This window comes from Plectropomus leopardus, chromosome 5 (genome assembly GCF_008729295.1).
Source record: "Plectropomus leopardus isolate mb chromosome 5, YSFRI_Pleo_2.0, whole genome shotgun sequence".
NCBI classification, from domain to species: domain Eukaryota; kingdom Metazoa; phylum Chordata; class Actinopteri; order Perciformes; family Serranidae; genus Plectropomus; species Plectropomus leopardus.
Genome location: NC_056467.1, coordinates 23417840 through 23436081, shown reverse-complemented (window position 1 = coordinate 23436081; position 18242 = coordinate 23417840). Strand labels below are relative to the sequence as shown.

General features: G+C 41.9%; 1 protein-coding gene across 1 annotated transcript; it reads left to right on the top strand.

Annotated features, from left to right (window-relative positions):
- The first annotated feature begins 214 nt into the window (after positions 1-214).
- On the top strand, positions 215-17832 carry wdr81 (WD repeat domain 81). Its single transcript, XM_042486297.1, has 12 exons — positions 215-469; positions 2573-3080; positions 3891-7462; positions 7549-7656; positions 7792-7991; positions 8666-8847; positions 9134-9299; positions 9633-9798; positions 10925-11755; positions 11901-12046; positions 12195-12377; positions 16121-17832. Exons 2-12 carry the CDS (start codon positions 2719-2721, stop codon positions 16445-16447), a joined length of 6243 nt encoding a protein of 2080 aa, XP_042342231.1. The 5' UTR covers positions 215-469; positions 2573-2718; the 3' UTR covers positions 16448-17832.
- Positions 17833-18242: the final 410 nt, after the last annotated feature.

The window sequence follows — 18242 nt, the reverse complement described above, 5'->3', positions numbered from 1 at the left end:
TTAAAGAGCACAATGGAGAGTGGTGGAAGAGGACTAGGCAGAAGATTTATGGTCATCTTCCAATAAAGGCTGAGTGTCACTGCATGGGTTAACTTACTCCAAGAGATGGCAGTATTGCAACACAAAGGATGCCAGCTGCCTTTATACCTCAGAAGAAGAAGAAGTGTTGCCGCAGCTTCAGCACAGCAGCAGTAATCACATGAGATGGGGCTGGTGTTGTGTCACGTGAGGTGTCGTTTCTTAAACATGGCTCCAACTAGCACAGAACAAAACATCATCGGCTGACTGACTGTCGTCTGTCTGCTGACACGCATCAGTAAACAACAGAAAACATGGAGGAAGTAAACGTCGCCCTGCTGCATGCCCTCGTTTTATAAAGTCACCGTTCTGCAAACTCACTATGTGTGAAACTGGCGGTGCAAGGTTAGCTTAACGCTAACTAGCTGTCAACTGGTACAAGTGGAGAGAGGTGAGCTGAACATGACACAGTGAGCGCTGTTGTTCTGTAATTACAACAGAGTGACATTTTTACCAGTATGGCTGCTGTTGTTTAGCATTGTGTCCGCGATGTCAGTAACTCTATGAAGGCTTTTTTCCTTGCTTGAGTGTGGTATCCTAACGTTAGCTACTTCGTAAAGCTATCTGTTAGCATTAAGTTAACGATACTTCCCCAATAGTCTTCTTTAAGCTTATAAGACTCCAAACTCCACGTCTCCATTCCCATAATTAAAACGCAAAAGATGTTGCCATTAGCTTGGTAATATTTACATTCACTGTTTGAAGCTTAAAATATTTTTATTGTCGGTGTAAGTTGGGCTTTGTTGTTGTTGGATGTTATCTCTGACAGCTAGCAGCTTCGCTAACTCTAGATCCATTCCCAACTTTAGCTTCCGCTACTATACTACCGTTTGGGAAGCTTGTAAGTAGAGGAAGTTGTACTTTTGGCAAGTATGACACCCAACACGTGTTTTCTTGTGTTACAGTTATATTTTAAATCACGAGCTTGTCACCACGGTAGATGTATTGGGGCGGAAGCAGGAGACAGTCATGTGATTAGAGCTGAGCTCAAACTTCAGGGACTTGCAGAAGGAGAAGTAGTCGTGTGCATTCACCAACATCTCCTCCTCACTGCAGCAGCCTATTTTTCCCCTCTGTGGAAAACAATCAACGTCTTATTATCGTGTTGCTCAGTAATGTTAGTAGGTATGCAGTGAGAGCGGGTCATTGGAAATGATTGAGAGGTATTACTTCTGTATGAATCTATACATTGTTTCTTAGGAAAGTCCTGCATGATATATCTTTAGTACTGTAGTCTTATTGTATTTATGATTTATTTTTGGAGGGATGCACAAAATTGTTTTTCTCTTTTTTTTTTTAAAGATACTGATAACCAATATATATATATATATACCTGCTTCTCATGCCCGATAACATAACCAATAATGTAACATTTTGTATTTTAAAATGCCTGCAGTTGCTGCACTCCTTAGAGTAAGAAAGGCTAATAGGAAGTGAGGGAAATATGGATGATTTAATAACCCTGACCTAACCAAAAACAACTGACATCACTATTATTAACAGACCAAAACCAAGGAACAGCTCTGACGCTTCCATACCTGCTGGCATAAGGCTGTGAAAAAGGGTCTTCAAATGGCCAAATGGCCTTCTTTCAGTGCCCCTAACCCAGATCAGTATAATAAATCGAGATGCACAATATTAGATTTTTGCCAATATCTGATATGTTTGAATATAAACAACTCATTTGGCTGATACCCATATATCCTCCCTTTTCCCCATCTAATTTATGTGATCTTCAAGTCTCTTCTGTTTACATCATATTATCCATAATCTTATTGTGATGGCCCACCAGCAGATGGAGACATAAGATACAATGCCTTTCAGTGTATGTAATATTCGTTCATTGTGCAAAATAAGAAAAATACTTAAGATTTTGGTTGTTGTTTTGCACATTTTCACCTTGTCAATAAATGAATAACATCTATATCTTTTTATCTATCTATCTATCTATCTATCTATCTATCTATCTATCTATCTATCTGTCTGCAGAAATCAGTATGGTGGCCATTTTAAAGCCAATATCTGCCAGTAATGATGACACACCAATTTGATTGTGCATCCCTTATAATGAATACAAGAATGTGAAATTAAGATGACTTTTAATTAATCTTAAATTGACTGATTAAAAAGCAAATAAAGAGAGAGGCAGAGAGTCACCTCTAGTCAACCATGCTGGCTTGTTGTTGTTGTTTTTCTTCTTCTTCTTCTTCTTCTTCTTCTTCTTCTTCTTCTCTTTCTTCTTCTTCTTCGTGTGTGTGTGTGTGTGTGTGTGTGTGTGTGTGTGTTTGTGTTTGTGTGTGCGGTCTGGCTTCGTATTATTGGCACTATTTATTGGCTATAATTTCATAATTGAATTAATACATAATTATAAAAATGTCTCCTGATAATGTCTCTGATAATTTATTGTCACAGTATGTGCATCACTGAATATTACAGTACAAATAAAATAGTTACCAATATAATTATCCATTATGCTTTTCATTATTTTCCTCAGAGGGACAGGTGGAAGAGGAGATCAGGTCTGCCCTCGATGACTTTGATTTCTCCCTTGATGAATGTCTGAAAGTCATCCTTGTGGGAGACAGCAGGGTGTACGCAGCAGGACATTGTGCAACTCGTAACAACCATCGTAGACTCACCATGGATTGGCTGATGCATGCAGTTGAGAAAGACTTGGGGGTCGACCGGCGGCAGCAAGGCCCAGGTCCCCGTCCCAGGGAGCTCATAGCTCTTGTTCCTACACGCTGGGTGACGGGCCTTAGGGAAAGGAGGATCATGCGCTGTGCCCGCTTTGACAGCATCAGTGAGGCTGAAATCCGCACCTACCTTCAGTGTTCTCAGGCGAAGTTGCCTCCCGGCTGGACCAGAGTGTGCATTCAGGGTCTGAGGAAAAGCAAGCTGAGCTACAGATTGGCCAGAGACCCCTGCCATCAACACATGGAGTTCATGTCAAAGGATTCTTATGTCAGAACCATGCAATGTGTGTCACAACATAATGTCAGGTACTGTCTGATATCCTATTGTTTTATCTGTGTATTCTGTACAAAGTGGTAATACATGTCAACTTCCATCTGTGCTTAAACTCAAAGTAAAAATCTACCTTTAAAGAAGATCTTTCATTCATGGCACCTGACTGTTATTCATAAACATGAATTACTTTCATCCACAGAGCTTAAAAAAGCTTTTCTGTGATAATTAGAGCAGAAACAATGAATTAAGTAATCAGTAAGCTCATCAATTGAGCTTTAATCAGCAGCAATTTTTGATCAAGGATAACTTGTTTAGGTAATTTATCTAGCAGCCATGCTGCTTTACTGCTTTTGTCAGTTTTATAGTAGTATCAAATATATCAATTTAATAACTGTTCGATTAACCAGTAATGAAAATAATTGTAAACTGCAGCCCTAATATCAGGGAACCTTGATCTTAACTTAAAATGGACTTGCTTTTGTGGAGTCCTTGAGTGTTTTTGTGTGATCTAAATGAACTGTATTCCCATTGCTCCCTGCTGTGGTTAGGACAGCAGTTGATTCATTCTCTGTTGACAAACTAAATAACATTAGGTGTTAACTCTTGCTTGCAGCTTCTTAAAGATTTCTACAGTCAGAAAGTCAAATGTAACTATTTGTTAATTGAACTCTTAGGATAGGTGTCCGTTAAGTCTTTGTTTGTAGAGACTTTAAAGTTGACTCGTGAAATTTATGTATGATTTTACAGTATCTAAAATAGGGCAAAATTAAAATGCAGTAATTGAGTGCAACATATTTGAAATCGTGATGTATCTATCTTTTTGTCTTTTTTCCTTTTTCCAGGAATCTGTGGCGTGACGCTCATTACAAACTTGTGCAGGCATATGCAGGAGCCAGTGAGCAGATGCACGTTGCAGCTGTGGATGCAGTGCGTCATGCTTTACAGAAGCTCTTCAACTCCACATTCATCTCATCTGACAGAGTGTCACCATCCCTTTCTCCAGCCAGAGAGAAGGAGAAAGAAAACTACTTGCCATCCAGTTCATCTTGCTTTTCCAAGTCCCAGTCAGACCATCTGTGTCCTAATGTTCTGCCTGCAGAGTGTCTGCTGGAGACGGCAGAGATGCTGTATGTGATTCTACCTTATACTCAGTATTCACTCCATGATATTGTCTCCTTCAGCCCCGCCAAGCTTGCTAACAGCCATGCCAAAGTGTTGTTCATTCTCTACCAGTTACTAATCGCCCTACAGGGATGTCATGCAGCAGGTCTGTCTTGTGGAGAGCTCTCCCTGCAGGACATAGCAGTAGATGAGCAGCTCTGCAGCCGCCTCAAGGTCAACCTCGCCCACTATGAAGAACTGGGGATGGAAGGGGAACCAAACAGTGATGTTACAGGCAGGCAAGTGCCAAAAAGTGTCCTGCCAAGGAACACATCATGTGTGAGCCAAGAGAACAAAATACTTTGCAAAGACTGCTTTCATGAGCTCAAGCAGTTGGTTCTGGACTGGGTCCACGGACGAGTCAGTAACTTCCGCTACCTGATGGAGCTGAACAGGTTAGCAGGACGGCGAGAAGGAGACCCTAATTATCATCCAGTGTTGCCTTGGGTCGTGGATTTCACTGTGCCATTTGGAAAATTCCGGGACCTCAGGAGGTCAAAGTTCAGACTCAACAAAGGTGATAAGCAGCTGGACTTCACATATGAGATGACCAAAGAGGCTTTGGCTGCTGCAGTGGGTAATGGGGTAGGTGGAAGCGGTGTCGGTGGAGACCTTGGTGGTTCTGTAGGTGCTGGTGGTGCTGGACAGTCCGACCATCTCCATGTACCTCATCACATATCTGATGTACTCTCAGACATTACCTATTATGTCTACAAAGCCCGGCAGACACCCAAATCAGTGTTGTGCAGCCATGTTAGGTCACAGTGGGAGCCTAATGAATACCCAGCCAGCATGGAGCGCATGCAAAGCTGGACCCCTGACGAGTGCATTCCAGAGTTTTACACAGATCCCTCCATTTTCCGCTCAATCCACCCCGATATGCCAGACCTGGATGTGCCTTCCTGGTGCAAGTCATGCGAGGAGTTCATTGAGGTTCATCGGCGCCTCTTGGAGAGCAGAGAGGTGTCCCAGCACTTGCATCACTGGATAGACCTCACATTTGGCTACAAGCTGTCTGGTAAAGAAGCTGTCAAGGCCAAGAACGTGTGCCTGCACCTGGTGGACAACCACACCAACCTGACTACATATGGCGTAGTTCAGCTGTTCGACCAGCCCCACCCGCCACGCTTATCTCCCTCCCAATATTCCCCGGCAGAACCTCCTCTCCTTGGCCTTGCTGCTCTAAACGTGCCTTCTCTACACATCCCTCAAATCGACACCGTGGCTGACACTGTGGATGGATTGGTGCCAGAGTCCACAGGGTGCGAGTCAAGCAGCTGGACCATGGTGGACAGAGATGAAGAGCTTGAACAAGGTATGGAGGCTCTTGACTCACTAGGGTCTGCTGGCTCATCCAGTTCTGCGTCTTGTTCAGTACCACTGCCAAGCATCAGTACGGTGGGAGGAAAGATGGGAGGAGAGCACACTTCACACATTGTATCTCAGTCACCGAGTTCATTCCCCGGGGATTTTACAAGCAGCTTAGGCCCCGGTTTGCGCAGTGCCATGTTACAAAGAGTTGGCCCAATTAACAAAAAGCACGGAGATGTGAGCGTGACCACCACCAGTGCAGAGGATATCAAGATCGCTCTCCCTGAAGGCTTCAACCCATTGCAGCCTTTGGAAGAGCTAGAGAAGTTAAACAACTTCCTTGTGAAGAGTCTGCACGCTGAAGTATGTCATCCTGCAGGATCCACTGACTGCACAAGAGATGGTGCCATAATTGAATCTCTACCCTCTCTGACACAGCTCTACCAAAGAGACATGCAGGCCCTTGGTGTTCTAATTGCTGAGATATTCTACCCCTCTAAACTGAGAGGACTGAAACCAGGCACCCCCCTGAGACAGCGTTTTCAAGCTGCTATGAAGCTCTGCTCTGCCAGCCTCCGTGATGTGCCACTGTCTTTGCACCATGCTCTCGAGACACTGCTGCTAATAGAGAAGCACTCTGGAATAGCACATAGAGAAGTACCAGATTGCCCACGTCCACTTCTTTTCAAATATGATCCCATCTGTGATGGTCTCCCTCCCCCAAACCCCTGCCAGTTATTAAACTCAATCATCAGCCCCTTTCCTTTCCCTTCATATTTTGCAGCACTTCATCATTTTATCTTTTCCTACCATGCCAAGATGGAGACCACCTGTAGTCGTCAAGGAAGAGATGTTGTCTTTCACCTGTGGCAGCAGCTTGAGACGCTGTTGCGGGGTAACGTCACAGCAGAGGGTCTTGAAATTCTGCTGCCCTTCATTCTAGCCCTCATGCTCGAGGAGTCGACTGCTGTCTATGCTGCCTGGTACCTTTTTGAGCCCATCTCCAGAGTACTGGGTCCCAGAAATGCAAACAAGTACTTACTGAAGCCACTGATCAACGTTTATGAAAACCCTCACTGCCTGCGAGGACGCTTCTATCTCTATACTGACTGTTTCATCCTGCAGCTGGTTGTGAGGCTCGGCCTGCAGGCCTTTCTGTCCAGCCTGCTCCCCCATGTGCTGCAGGTCATCACTGGTTTTGAAAGCGGCATCTCAGGCTCTGGCGGGGAAGCTTGCAAAGGGCTGAGGGGAGGCACATGTAATCTTGGAGAAGAGGAGGAAGAGGACTTTCAGTGTGGCGAGGTGCGGTCATCCTCTGGGTCTGTCAGCGGGAATATAGGAGGAGGCAGTGGTGCCACTGGAGGAGTCGGCGTGGTGGGAGAGACAGGGATGGTTGATTACTCCTCTGGCATAAGTCTCAATGACCAAGTGTTTCTTTCTGAGGCAGAAGACTTTCAGAATGGGTTCTATGTCAACAGCGGAGCAGCAGTGGCTGCTGGGAAACAGCAGAGCCAGAACTCAGCAGCCAAGGATCAAGACCAGGAGTCTCTAAGTGTGGGGAAACTAAGTGACAAAAGCAGCACAAGTGAGCTTTCACTGGGTGATGGAGACTCAATGCGGGATCGAGCCAGCCTCAAATCAGCCGACAGCAACCAGGACCTGAAACAAGCCAGTGAGGGAGAGGAGGGAGGAGAGCTGGAGGAAGAGGAGGTGACTGAGACTAATGAGGGTAAAGATGGGACAGACAGCCCTGCTGTTGCCAACCTGGAGCTCAGTCTCTCTGGTTGCACAGAGGCCTCAGCAGCAACAGTTGCTGTCGAGGGTGAATTTGTTAATGGAATGGCTCTGGAAGAGACTGAGAAAGGCATTGTGGGAGAGCAGGAGGAGGAAGACCAAGATCCATTAGAGGAGTCTGGGGAGAAAGAGCAAAAGATTCTTCTAGGTGAGTGAATAATTAAGTTTTCTGAAAATTCTGTGTTTTTTTTAACTGAAAATGTGTAATAATTTGAATCACGTCTCTACACATAGATACAGTCTGTAAAACAGTTCGATGGCTGTCGGCAAAACTTGGACCAACAGTGACCTCAAGATACGTAGCCAGAAATTTGCTGCGATTGCTCACAAACTGTTACATTGGTAAGTCAATGTTAAAAGTTTATATCTCCTCATTTGCGCATTTACATTTTGCAACATTGACCAAACACTTTTTGCATTTCAAACCACTATCGTGTGTTACTGCATACTTTTCCTTCTCATGTTTTCTGCCTCTAGGTCTTGAGAAACACCAGTTTGTGGCCGTCGCATCTGAGGAGAGCACACTGGAGACTGTGGGCATGGGCAGCGTGTATGAGAAGAAACCTGTGGTTGGTGACCAGACAGCAGGGCCTGTGTTGGACTGTCTCATCTACATAGCTCAACTTTATGGAGAGCCTGTACTCACTTACCAGTACCTGCCTTATATAGGATATCTGGTAAGGCAAATGTACTAACTAGGCTTGGGCTTGGCTTTCTCAGTCTAAAGAAAAACAATTTAAACTCACAAAATGTAAAGAAAGGTATTTTCTTAGACCCATTTACCTTATTGGACAGAGAAATATAGCTATGCTCCTTCTGAATGAAATTTTCTCGTTTTCAGTGTAGTTACCTTGTGAACTCATCATAGACCACACTTAATTCAAACTCAACAGAAACAAAATAAAACGAACCAAAACCATCCTAATTTGTCATTTTAGTCATCTACTTAGTTGGTCCACTGTTCCATCAATCCCCAATGCTGATTTGGTTGAAGTAAACTCTGAATTTACTGAGTTAGATGTGCAAATAAGCTGTTTTTCCCTGCAAGTCTCTCTTATTCCCACTACCTGCAGTCACTTTATCTGTCAGCTCAGCTGCCTGTTCCACCAATAAAGACTGAGGCTCTGATGGTGCATGCTATGCAGACATATACAATAAGTTTAATAGAAAGAGGACCACCTGTATTTTTGATATTGAAGATCATATTGTCAGGATTTCTAAATACCGTGGTATACCATAATACTGTGACACCACCCAAGCCTAGTAAGAACACATATTAAACTTAATTTGACCTATGAAGCTAGATCATTAACCAAATGTACTTTTATTTCACAAATGTGTATGTTTCCAGGTTGCTCCACCTTCTTCGCAGCGTCTTAACACACGTAAGGAGGCAAGTCTGCTTGGAGCTGTTGCACTAACACAGAAGATTATCGTCTTTCTCTCTGATACTACTCTAATGGACATGCTCATGAAGATTAACCAGGATGTGCTGCTGCCACTACTGGACCTGCTAACCACCCCTCGTATGGGGTAAATAGCACACATACAACCACCTACATAATCTAGATGTACTTTGAGGTATAACTGACGATAGTGTTCAGTCATTCAGACACCATGTCTGATAGCAGAATCATTGTAAAATATTGTAAACATTTATTTGCTTTTTATATACTGAAATATATGCTGAACTGTTCCTACTTTTTGAAGTGCAGTGTATTTTTCATTGTGGTTTTGATATAGAGTATAATCAGAAAACATGCCACAATAAATCTGTCATTCATCCTCTGCTTGGTTGTACACATTCTGCTGTACTCAGGTTCCCCAGTGGGGTGCAGACACGCACCGCCGTCTGTCTCAAGACACTCAGCCTGATGGCTCTCATCTGTCTGCGCATCGGGAGGGAGATGGTGCAACAGCATATGGCTGACACTCTGCGTCGGTTCTTTGCTGTTTTCTCTCTGCTGCATTCTCTGCAGCCCCAGGTATGCACACACACATAGACGCACAAAACACATGAAAACTGACAAGTGGGATCTCAGGTTTATTTCTAGAATGCTTTCAACAAGCAGATCTGTCACAGAGAGCCTCACAACACAGATGGAAAGGCAGATAAAAATATGGATGAAAATAAAAACAGGACAGATACTTGGAATACAAACTGTCTGACAGGCAGTGAGAGAAAAAGAGTACTTGTATATACGAGTGTAGCAGGATGTTTATTCTTGTTGCATCAGATAATTTAGAAGTTTCATCATGTAGTTACACTCATGTCTTTTGAAAACGAAATTTGAAATACTGTCTTTCTTACGCTGTAGCTGGACAGCGCCCCTCACAGAGTTGTGGGAGAAGTCATGGTTGTGGATGTCTGCACACCTGAAGAGTCGAATGTGACATATGAGTTGGGGGTTTTGGAGGAGCTACAGACTGTATTTAACCCTGAAATGGCCCATGCCTCCTACATCCCCTTCTACTGCCTCATAGGTAGGAAATGCCTCATCTTGTGCCAAATTCAAATAGGTTATCCAGCAAGAAGAAGTCAGCATAGACCTTTCATCTTTAGATTGCTAGGGAGCTACATTTGTGTTTCACTTAGACCTCCGGTCCAGCCACTACTGCATATGACATGTGAACAGCATATGAAATGCTGAACATTGGCACATTAAAATACACTGTGGGAAATGGCGAAATTATTTCAAGAACTTTGCTGCTCAATGATAGTTTTTTTCCTTCAACAAGGTACAAACTTCAGCAGTTTCAGCTAGTTGCTATTGGAGCTTCTTCCTGTTGGCTTATTATGTCACATACCAAACAATTAAGCGAGCTGCAAACAGGTTGTATCTCAAACAGTGAAAACATGGATAACTTTTGGGCAATGTGCATTTTGTACATAATCTGCGCTTTACTTTACAGGTTAATGCATTTGTATTGTTTTGTTTTCTTCGCTTCTTCTTTTTTTTACGGCTTTTTTAAATGTATTTATGCTGTTTGATTTCTGGGTCAGAGTCCAGTGTAGGGAATATGTTGCATGCGCAGAACGCCTTGGTCAGTTCAAGTCCGATTGAGGTGTACACATGAAAGATTAAACTGACCCTCAACGGCATTATCTAGGTGTGTTAGCCTGACTAACTGAGAAATTTGACTTCATTATTTCAGTCAGACTAACATGTTAACACGTATTTTTAAGTTTTAGTGGGAATAACAAAAATGATTTAACTTTTGCTAACATGTAAACGTGCTGAATGCCAATTTCTTTTTATTTACTGCTACAGTCCATGCTTTGCATAGGTTTGTGTCTTCAGCGAAGCAGTAGACTTTTATTTCTGACATCAAATTTGTACCTTGTTGAAGGAACAACTACCATTTAGAAGCAAGGTCCGAAAACTAATTTAGCCTTTTCCCACGGTGTATATTTCAGTTCAGGAGGACTGAAGTTTACAGTCTCTTATGCTGTTTTTATGCAGTAGTGGATGGACTGGAAGTCTAAGAGGAACAGCAACATTGTTTCCTTGCAGCTGAAAGACACCTTTAAACGGCCAGTGCTTTGTGTGAAGCTAATATATTTTTACACTAAAGTGGTATAAATCATTGTTGTATTGTGATTTTGTAGGCGATGTGGCAATTCGGAAAGTGGTTCCGAACCACGAGCTGGTCTGGCAGATGGCCCAGTCCTACCATCAGAGTTTGCGTCAGGGGAGCCCAGAGACAAACCCCACAACAGCATCAAGGGTGGAGGTACCTCCTTCCTCAACGGGTCTCTCCTCTGGTTTTGGCAGACGAGTGGGATGCAGCCCATTTCCTGCACCCTCAAGTAGCTCCACCTCGCTGGGAGACTCCCTCCCAGAATCAGGCACTTTTGGGAGCCACCTGGTGGGAAACCGTATCCAAGTGTCCCGGGACACTGATTATGATGGCAGCCCAAACCTGGGCTTGGCAAACTCTTGGGGACGCGCCAGTCATACCACCCCAATTATCACCACTGCCTCCACCTTCACCACTCCATCTACCGGTACAGCCTCATTTTCCTCCTCCTGGGTGACGGGCCCCACCCCGGAGGACAGCGCCCTGAAACAGGAGCTCCCTCGCAGTGGCCGCTCCCTGCAGGGCAACTGGCTGGCCTACTGGCAGTATGAGATTGGCCTCAACCAGCAGGATCAGCATTTCCACTTTCACCAGATCCGACTGCAGAGCTTCCTGGGTCACGCAGGCACCACAAAGTGTTTGGCACCGCTGGCAGGAGAGGATTACTTCCTGTCTGGTAGTAAAGACAAGACTGTGAAACTTTGGCCCCTCTATAACCATGGAGACGGCACGCAGGAGGTAGATCCCAGGCTGACATATAATGACCATCGAAAGTCAGTCTTCTATGTTGGACAGCTAGAAGCTTCACAGGAAGTAGTCAGCTGCGACGGCAGTGTGCACTTGTGGGACCAGTATACAGGTAATGGAGAAAATTAATTTCTGCTCATGATCAGAACTGTGCATCTAAAACACAAAGTCGTTCATGTGTTTCGCTAGAGGACATGATGGATACATTGAAACACGTATACTTTTCTATGTAACTACACTTTTTCTTTTGTCCTTAGGCAAGCAGATCCGCTCGTATGAAGCCGTGGACGGGAAGAATCCCATTACAGCTGTCACCACCATGCCAGCACCACACTGCAGTGTTGTGTTTGGCAGTGCAGATTCTATTCTCCGCTTCATCGATCCTCGCAAACCCGGATTGCAGGTAGCAATTTCACTTAGCGAGTTCATTCTGGCATACAACATCTACCAATTATCTATGTGTTTTCAAAACAGGAGCACTTTTTTTTACACTTCTCTGCTATAGAGTTATTTTAGACATGACAGTGACAAATCTTCCCCTTTGTCTCCAGCATGAATTTCGTCTGGCATACAACAATGTCAGTGCTGGGCTCATCCGCTACCTGGCAGTGAGCCCTTCAGGGCGCACTGTGGCTGCGGGTTTCTCATCTGGCTTCATTGTTCTGCTCGACGCACGAACTGGACTTGTTCTGAAGGGCTGGCCGGCTCATGAGGGAGATATCCTCCAAATGAAGGTATACTTGGAGCATATGTGTGTGTTTTCTTCCTTCTTGACAACAAGATGATCTATCTACCAGTGACAGTGAAGCATATTCTATGCACCTTTGGCTGTTATCAGTATTTATGTACTTGTATGAAATGAACAAATGAATTTCTTTCATATTTTTCGAGCATTTTTGACTTTATTTAAAAAGCAGACTGTAAAGAGGAGACAAGAAATGTGAGGGAGAGGGGGGATGACATGCAACGAAAGGCACCTGTCCAGACTTGAAAGAGGATCCTTGTGACTACATAGTCAAAACTGTAGGCCACATGGCACCCTTCAAGTGCATTTCTTATTACCAGATTCCTTTTAAATAGTTTTATCAATTACCTGGAGGCATTATGCAAATGCTTTTCGTGTTTTAAAATGATAATTTTGCCAAATGGGGAAAGTTAATATTAGCTTCAATAGATTTGTTGAATGCTTAAGTAAATAAGTGCCTGTAGAGCAGTTTAAAAATGTTGAATGCCCAGGGTGGTCAACAGCTCAGGTGGTACAGTGGGCACCCCATGTTCTGAGGCTGTGTCGCAGCGTCCACAGGTTCGACTCCAGCCCGCAGCCCTTTGCTGCATGTCATCCCCTCTCTCTCCCCCTTTCATGCTTAATCAAATAAAGGCAAAAATGCCAAAATAAAATCTTTAAAAAATGTTGAATGCCCAACAGAGGAAGGACAGGAAGACAAACAATAACTAAATTTGAGTGTACTTTCAAATGTATTTAAATGATAACAACACCAAACTCAAGTACTTAATATAAGCTTCAATAGATTTGTTGAATGCATAAGTAAATAAGATCCTGCAGAACAGTGTAAAAATGTTGGATGCTCGGGGTGCTCAGCAGCTCAGCTTGCAGATGTTGAATGCCCAGTAGACTTCAGAATAAAAGGGAGAAAGCATAGGAGGACAAACAACAACCAATTTTGATTGTATTTTAAAAGAATATATGAATTTCTTGTATTGAAAATTTTGCAGTTCGGCAATCAGCACCTTGAAGTTTGTCTTTTAACGCACAAATAGTAATAGAGTATAAAACAGTCCCTTCTTTCTACTGCAATACCATACAATGGTAATTTAACAATTAGTCAATGTTGTGGGCAATATGGACAAAATCTTCTATCATGGTACATCCAGTTTTTTCATCACAGTAACTGTATACATCGCAATACAGTAATTGTTCATCAAACTCAATTAAGAAATGGTTTAAAATAACCAATATGCTTCAACAAATTTAATTATTTTCTTTGTCTATGTGGAACTTCCATTGAAACAAAAAAAAGCAAATGGCTAATAGACAAAACTTAAGTTAACAACCAAAAAACAGAAACAGTACAACTAAAATTCTTTCCAAATGGAAACTTTGAGGTACTTAAGAACAATATTATCAAGTATCTTAGGTGTCTGTTTTTACAACTTTATTCTCCTCCTCCATGTTCACACAAATTATTTTACCTTATGACGCAGCTGAATTTTTGAGATCACACGAGAATCACAGTATAATGCCAGAATCAAGCCCTGATTTGCTAAATAGCCCTTCCTTAAAAGCACCGGCTGTAGAAATGGTATAACCAAATCTCTACCTGTACAGATTTTTGCTGTCGTACCATATACCTCACATCACCAAATCTTTTAACATCAAACAATCTTTTCCGTCACGCCGTTTTAAAAAAATCCTCATTTTTTAAAATAATTTAAAAATTTTAAGTATTTACTTTCGCAGTAATTCGATTTTGTAATGCAGTAAATATGAAAAACTTAAAGTGGGTGAAAACCAAATACTCTTATATGTCCATTTGTCCGTTCAGCTTAGAGGGAAACCAGTAATATGTGTGAGTTCCTCACATGGAACATGATACCTCAATCAAATGGTGTCCGCACATGAACTTGAACTCTTGTTTCACCACATACCAGTGTTTTACACATTTCCAAAAACAGGGCTGATGAGTGCAATAAACAGTCAAGTTGTTGACTCAAGGCGTGGGCAGAGGGTGGTGGGTCATGCTGTGTGTTAGATAAATGGGCGATCGATCTCTATGTTGCAGTCAAACTTTGTATTCTGCCATATAAACTTATAGCCAAAAACAAGTGGACAGTTACTCCAACATGACTCCATTACTTAGGGTTGTAAGCATGGTGTCATTTCTGAAATAAAAATAGGGTTGTGTGGGTTTGAGGGGGGTACCATGAACTGTATACCATCAAAAACAATGGGCTGACAGGCTTTTACAGTAAAGAAGATCATTTCATTATGTTCATATGTTGTTTATTTCACAATGTCATTCACAAACCACTATTGTGTTTCTACAAAATCTTTTTTGAGCAATATGGGAGAGTCAGGAAAAGGATAATCTTTAGATTTGTTGCATAAGCTAGCATGTTCTGGTGTATAGTTAATTCCAATGAGGCTTTCTGGTAAACAGGGAAACTTTTGGATGGAAATCACAACCCACGCAGTCTACAGCCGTCATTTGTTACTTGTATTGACTCCGACATCCATATGTCTGACCTTAACCTCCCGGTGGGTTGTTTACAGGTTGGAAAAACCTGCATTATTGCATGACATCATAACTATTTGACAAAAATCGCCAGACAATGGTTGGAAGAGCATGTTACTCAACGATCAGCATAGTGGCTTTTATTTTGACATTCCCCAAAGCTAATGGAGAGATACTAATCATTGCAGAGATGGTGAAAGTTGTACCCAGCAGATCTGTTGTCAACAGTGCGCAAGGATGAGCAAACTTTATTTAACCCCAAATTAGGTCAAGGATTGTATCTCTAGTTTTCAAGGCACAAGTTTAGGCAAATATGGACACAAGTTACTCATTAGAAAAATCACTGTGGTTCTCATTGGTACATCCGTGTGACTCAGGCGTCCCCCTCAGGTCTTACGTGCATCAACCAGTGACTGTTTTTATACTTAACTTGGAAATTTAAAACAAATGAGCTGTTCATCTTGTTTAAACAATAATACTTTATTATTCATAGTAAATAAAGATTATCAATAAATGAACTAACTCCCAATAAAGATTTCGAGTGCGTGGGTAAATAAACACTTGCAGTCATGTTTTTAATATTTTCATTAAATCTCAAGCTATGTGCTTTACAATGGCAGTCAGTCAGTAGCTGCAGACAATTTGAGAAAAAATATAAGATATAAGAAGGCTTTATTTGTCTGAATATGTGTACCACATGTTGTTGTGAAGTATCTTTTCTTTCAGTTGTAAAGGGGGGGTTTACTTATGTACAGGGCTGGGCGATATATCAAAATTGTATCGATATCATGACATAAGACTAGATATCAATTGCATTACACTAAAGTGATGTAATTTTCTGAGTTCACCAAACTGTTGTACCTGCTATATTATTTGCCTTACCCCGCTTAGCCATTATATCTACAGTATTGGTAAGTATTTATCAAAAATCTCATCGAATGAATATTTTGTGAAAGAATAAATGGTCAACCCTACAATATCCTCTGATATCAATATCAAGGTATGTGGTCAAAAATAGTGATATTCCCTATGGTGTAGCCCTACTTATTTATCACTTTACTTATTTTTCATGTTTTTAGTTCCAGGATATTTATAAGGACATTTTGATTACATTGCGTTGCATTTAATCACCCATTTGGAAAGAATATAAACTTAGGCTAGCAGTGTTAACTGGATATGGAATGAATCGTCAGTGACTTCCTCTCTCATATTTTGCTTTTCAGGCTGCTGAAGGAAACTTGGTCATCAGCTCCTCCACTGACTACACACTCTCGGTTTGGAAAGATCTGGAGCACAAGCCTCTCCGTCAGTACAAGTCGCAGTCCGATCCCATCCATGCCTTTGACCTTTACGGTTCGGAGATCGTGACCGGAACAGTGGCTAACAAGATTGGCGTGTACTCCATGGCCGATATCTCCCTGAGCCCTGTTAGCAGCACAAAGCTGAGCTCAGAGAACTTCCGCGGCACTCTGACCAGCCTGGCCGTCCTGCCCACCAAGAGGCTGCTGCTGCTGGGCTCTGAGAACGGAGCCATTCGGTTACTAGCTTAGGGAAAATCAATGGCCACCCAGCTACTTTAAACACTCACAGCTGACCTTGAAAGTGTCTTATTCTTCAAGACACCAGGTTTCTGAGCTCTCTCTGTCCACTCTCCTGTGCTTGAGGTCAATTGTACTGGTAGGGCAGTTTCTCCAAATTGCTTTCTAAATGGAGCAGCACAAGTAAAGGCATTGTATAAGCTTCATATCTATCAAATTTTTCCACACTGGCTATTGGCACTCAATTTGATGAGCAAGATATGTGTGCCACGCAGTTCACATTCATCTTGTACAGTTAATCTTGTGATTTTTTTTTTTTTTTTAAAGCCTATAGATGTATAGATAGTATAAATAGGAAATTCTTATCTTGACAAGGTCATTTATTCTTTTGACAAGGTCAGTTATTCTGTTCAAAAGAATGAATCAGAAGACGTGCTCAGGAAGGTGGAACCAAACAAGGTTCTTATGTAGTGTTTACACTTTCCAAATAGATGCATAACAACACCAAAAAGACATTGACCTCAACTTCATTTCCCTCGATGTTAGAATACATTTGTGTCCAAATGCACTGATTAAACTATGCAGTATTTGTAGATCAAATCATTTGTTTGTGTTTGCGTTACTCCGTGTTTTGTAAGAGTTGTTTCACAGTAGATTGATTCTACGTCAAGAACAATAAAAATACACTCGCTGTTTTGTCGACAGTCTTGGTGCATCTTCTCGGAGAAGAGATGATTCAAATGTCACATTCAAATTACTGATGCACAGCCTTTATTCTACTGCACACGTATGGCCTGAATTGTAACATTTAGATTATCACTCAGATTTTAAAGACTGAATGTTTTTATCCACTAATAAATCACTTGAAGTTGCTTTGGGATTTTTAAACCGCGTTGATTTAGCAGTCAGAACCTGTAGCAACATTACACCGGAGGTGTATCGAGGCAGGTGCCACTTTGTTAGACTCACCGCTTTCTAATTTCTGACTACAAAAGCGAGCATAAGAACAGTCAATGCCAAGATAAACAGTTTTGTATTTTAACATTTATATGTAACTGCATATGAATATGTTGAGAAAAAAAGTTATTAATCAATAAAAAAAACCTTGGTTTAACTTGCTCCTTATTGTGCACATGAAAATACAGCTTGTTCCTTAAACCAGTTACCAGAAAACTCCATGAATCTATCAACATTTTCAAAACCCATGAGCATCCAACGATCCAAGCTTTCCCCTTTGTATGACTTTATCACTGTCATGATGTACAACACAGTTTGCCTACTTTTGTAATAATTTGCCCAAAGCTCAAAATGCTCTGACAAATGTACTACACCTTTTGATATTTTGTGTTTTTGTAAACCCGGAGTGAAAGCTTAATAAACATAAGATGAAAAGAGAATTTGTAGTCCCAAATTAAGGTTGAACATTTAAGAAAAGTCCTTGAAAACGCTATTTATTAACTGGATTCATTTTTTTTTAAAATGCTTCCATGTTTTTTTGTGTTCCAGTTCTGTGTGATTCACCTGGATCCATCATGCCTTGCATTCTGATCTGGGCTGAGTCACTAGAGCTCAGTTTGGACAAAGTCCCCTCTTGTGTTTGCAGACGGCCATCATGTGATCTTCAACATATCACTTTTGCTTAGTGCTGAAAACTGACCAAATATACTGAAAGTTTTGGGTTTTTTTCTTAATTTCATTCCTGTTGTTGAGTAGTTATTTGTCACAACATACAAGCACAGTTTCACGACTTCACAGAACAGCCCCGTCTGTTCTGTGAAGCTGGTAATATATCAAAGCCAGGGGTTTC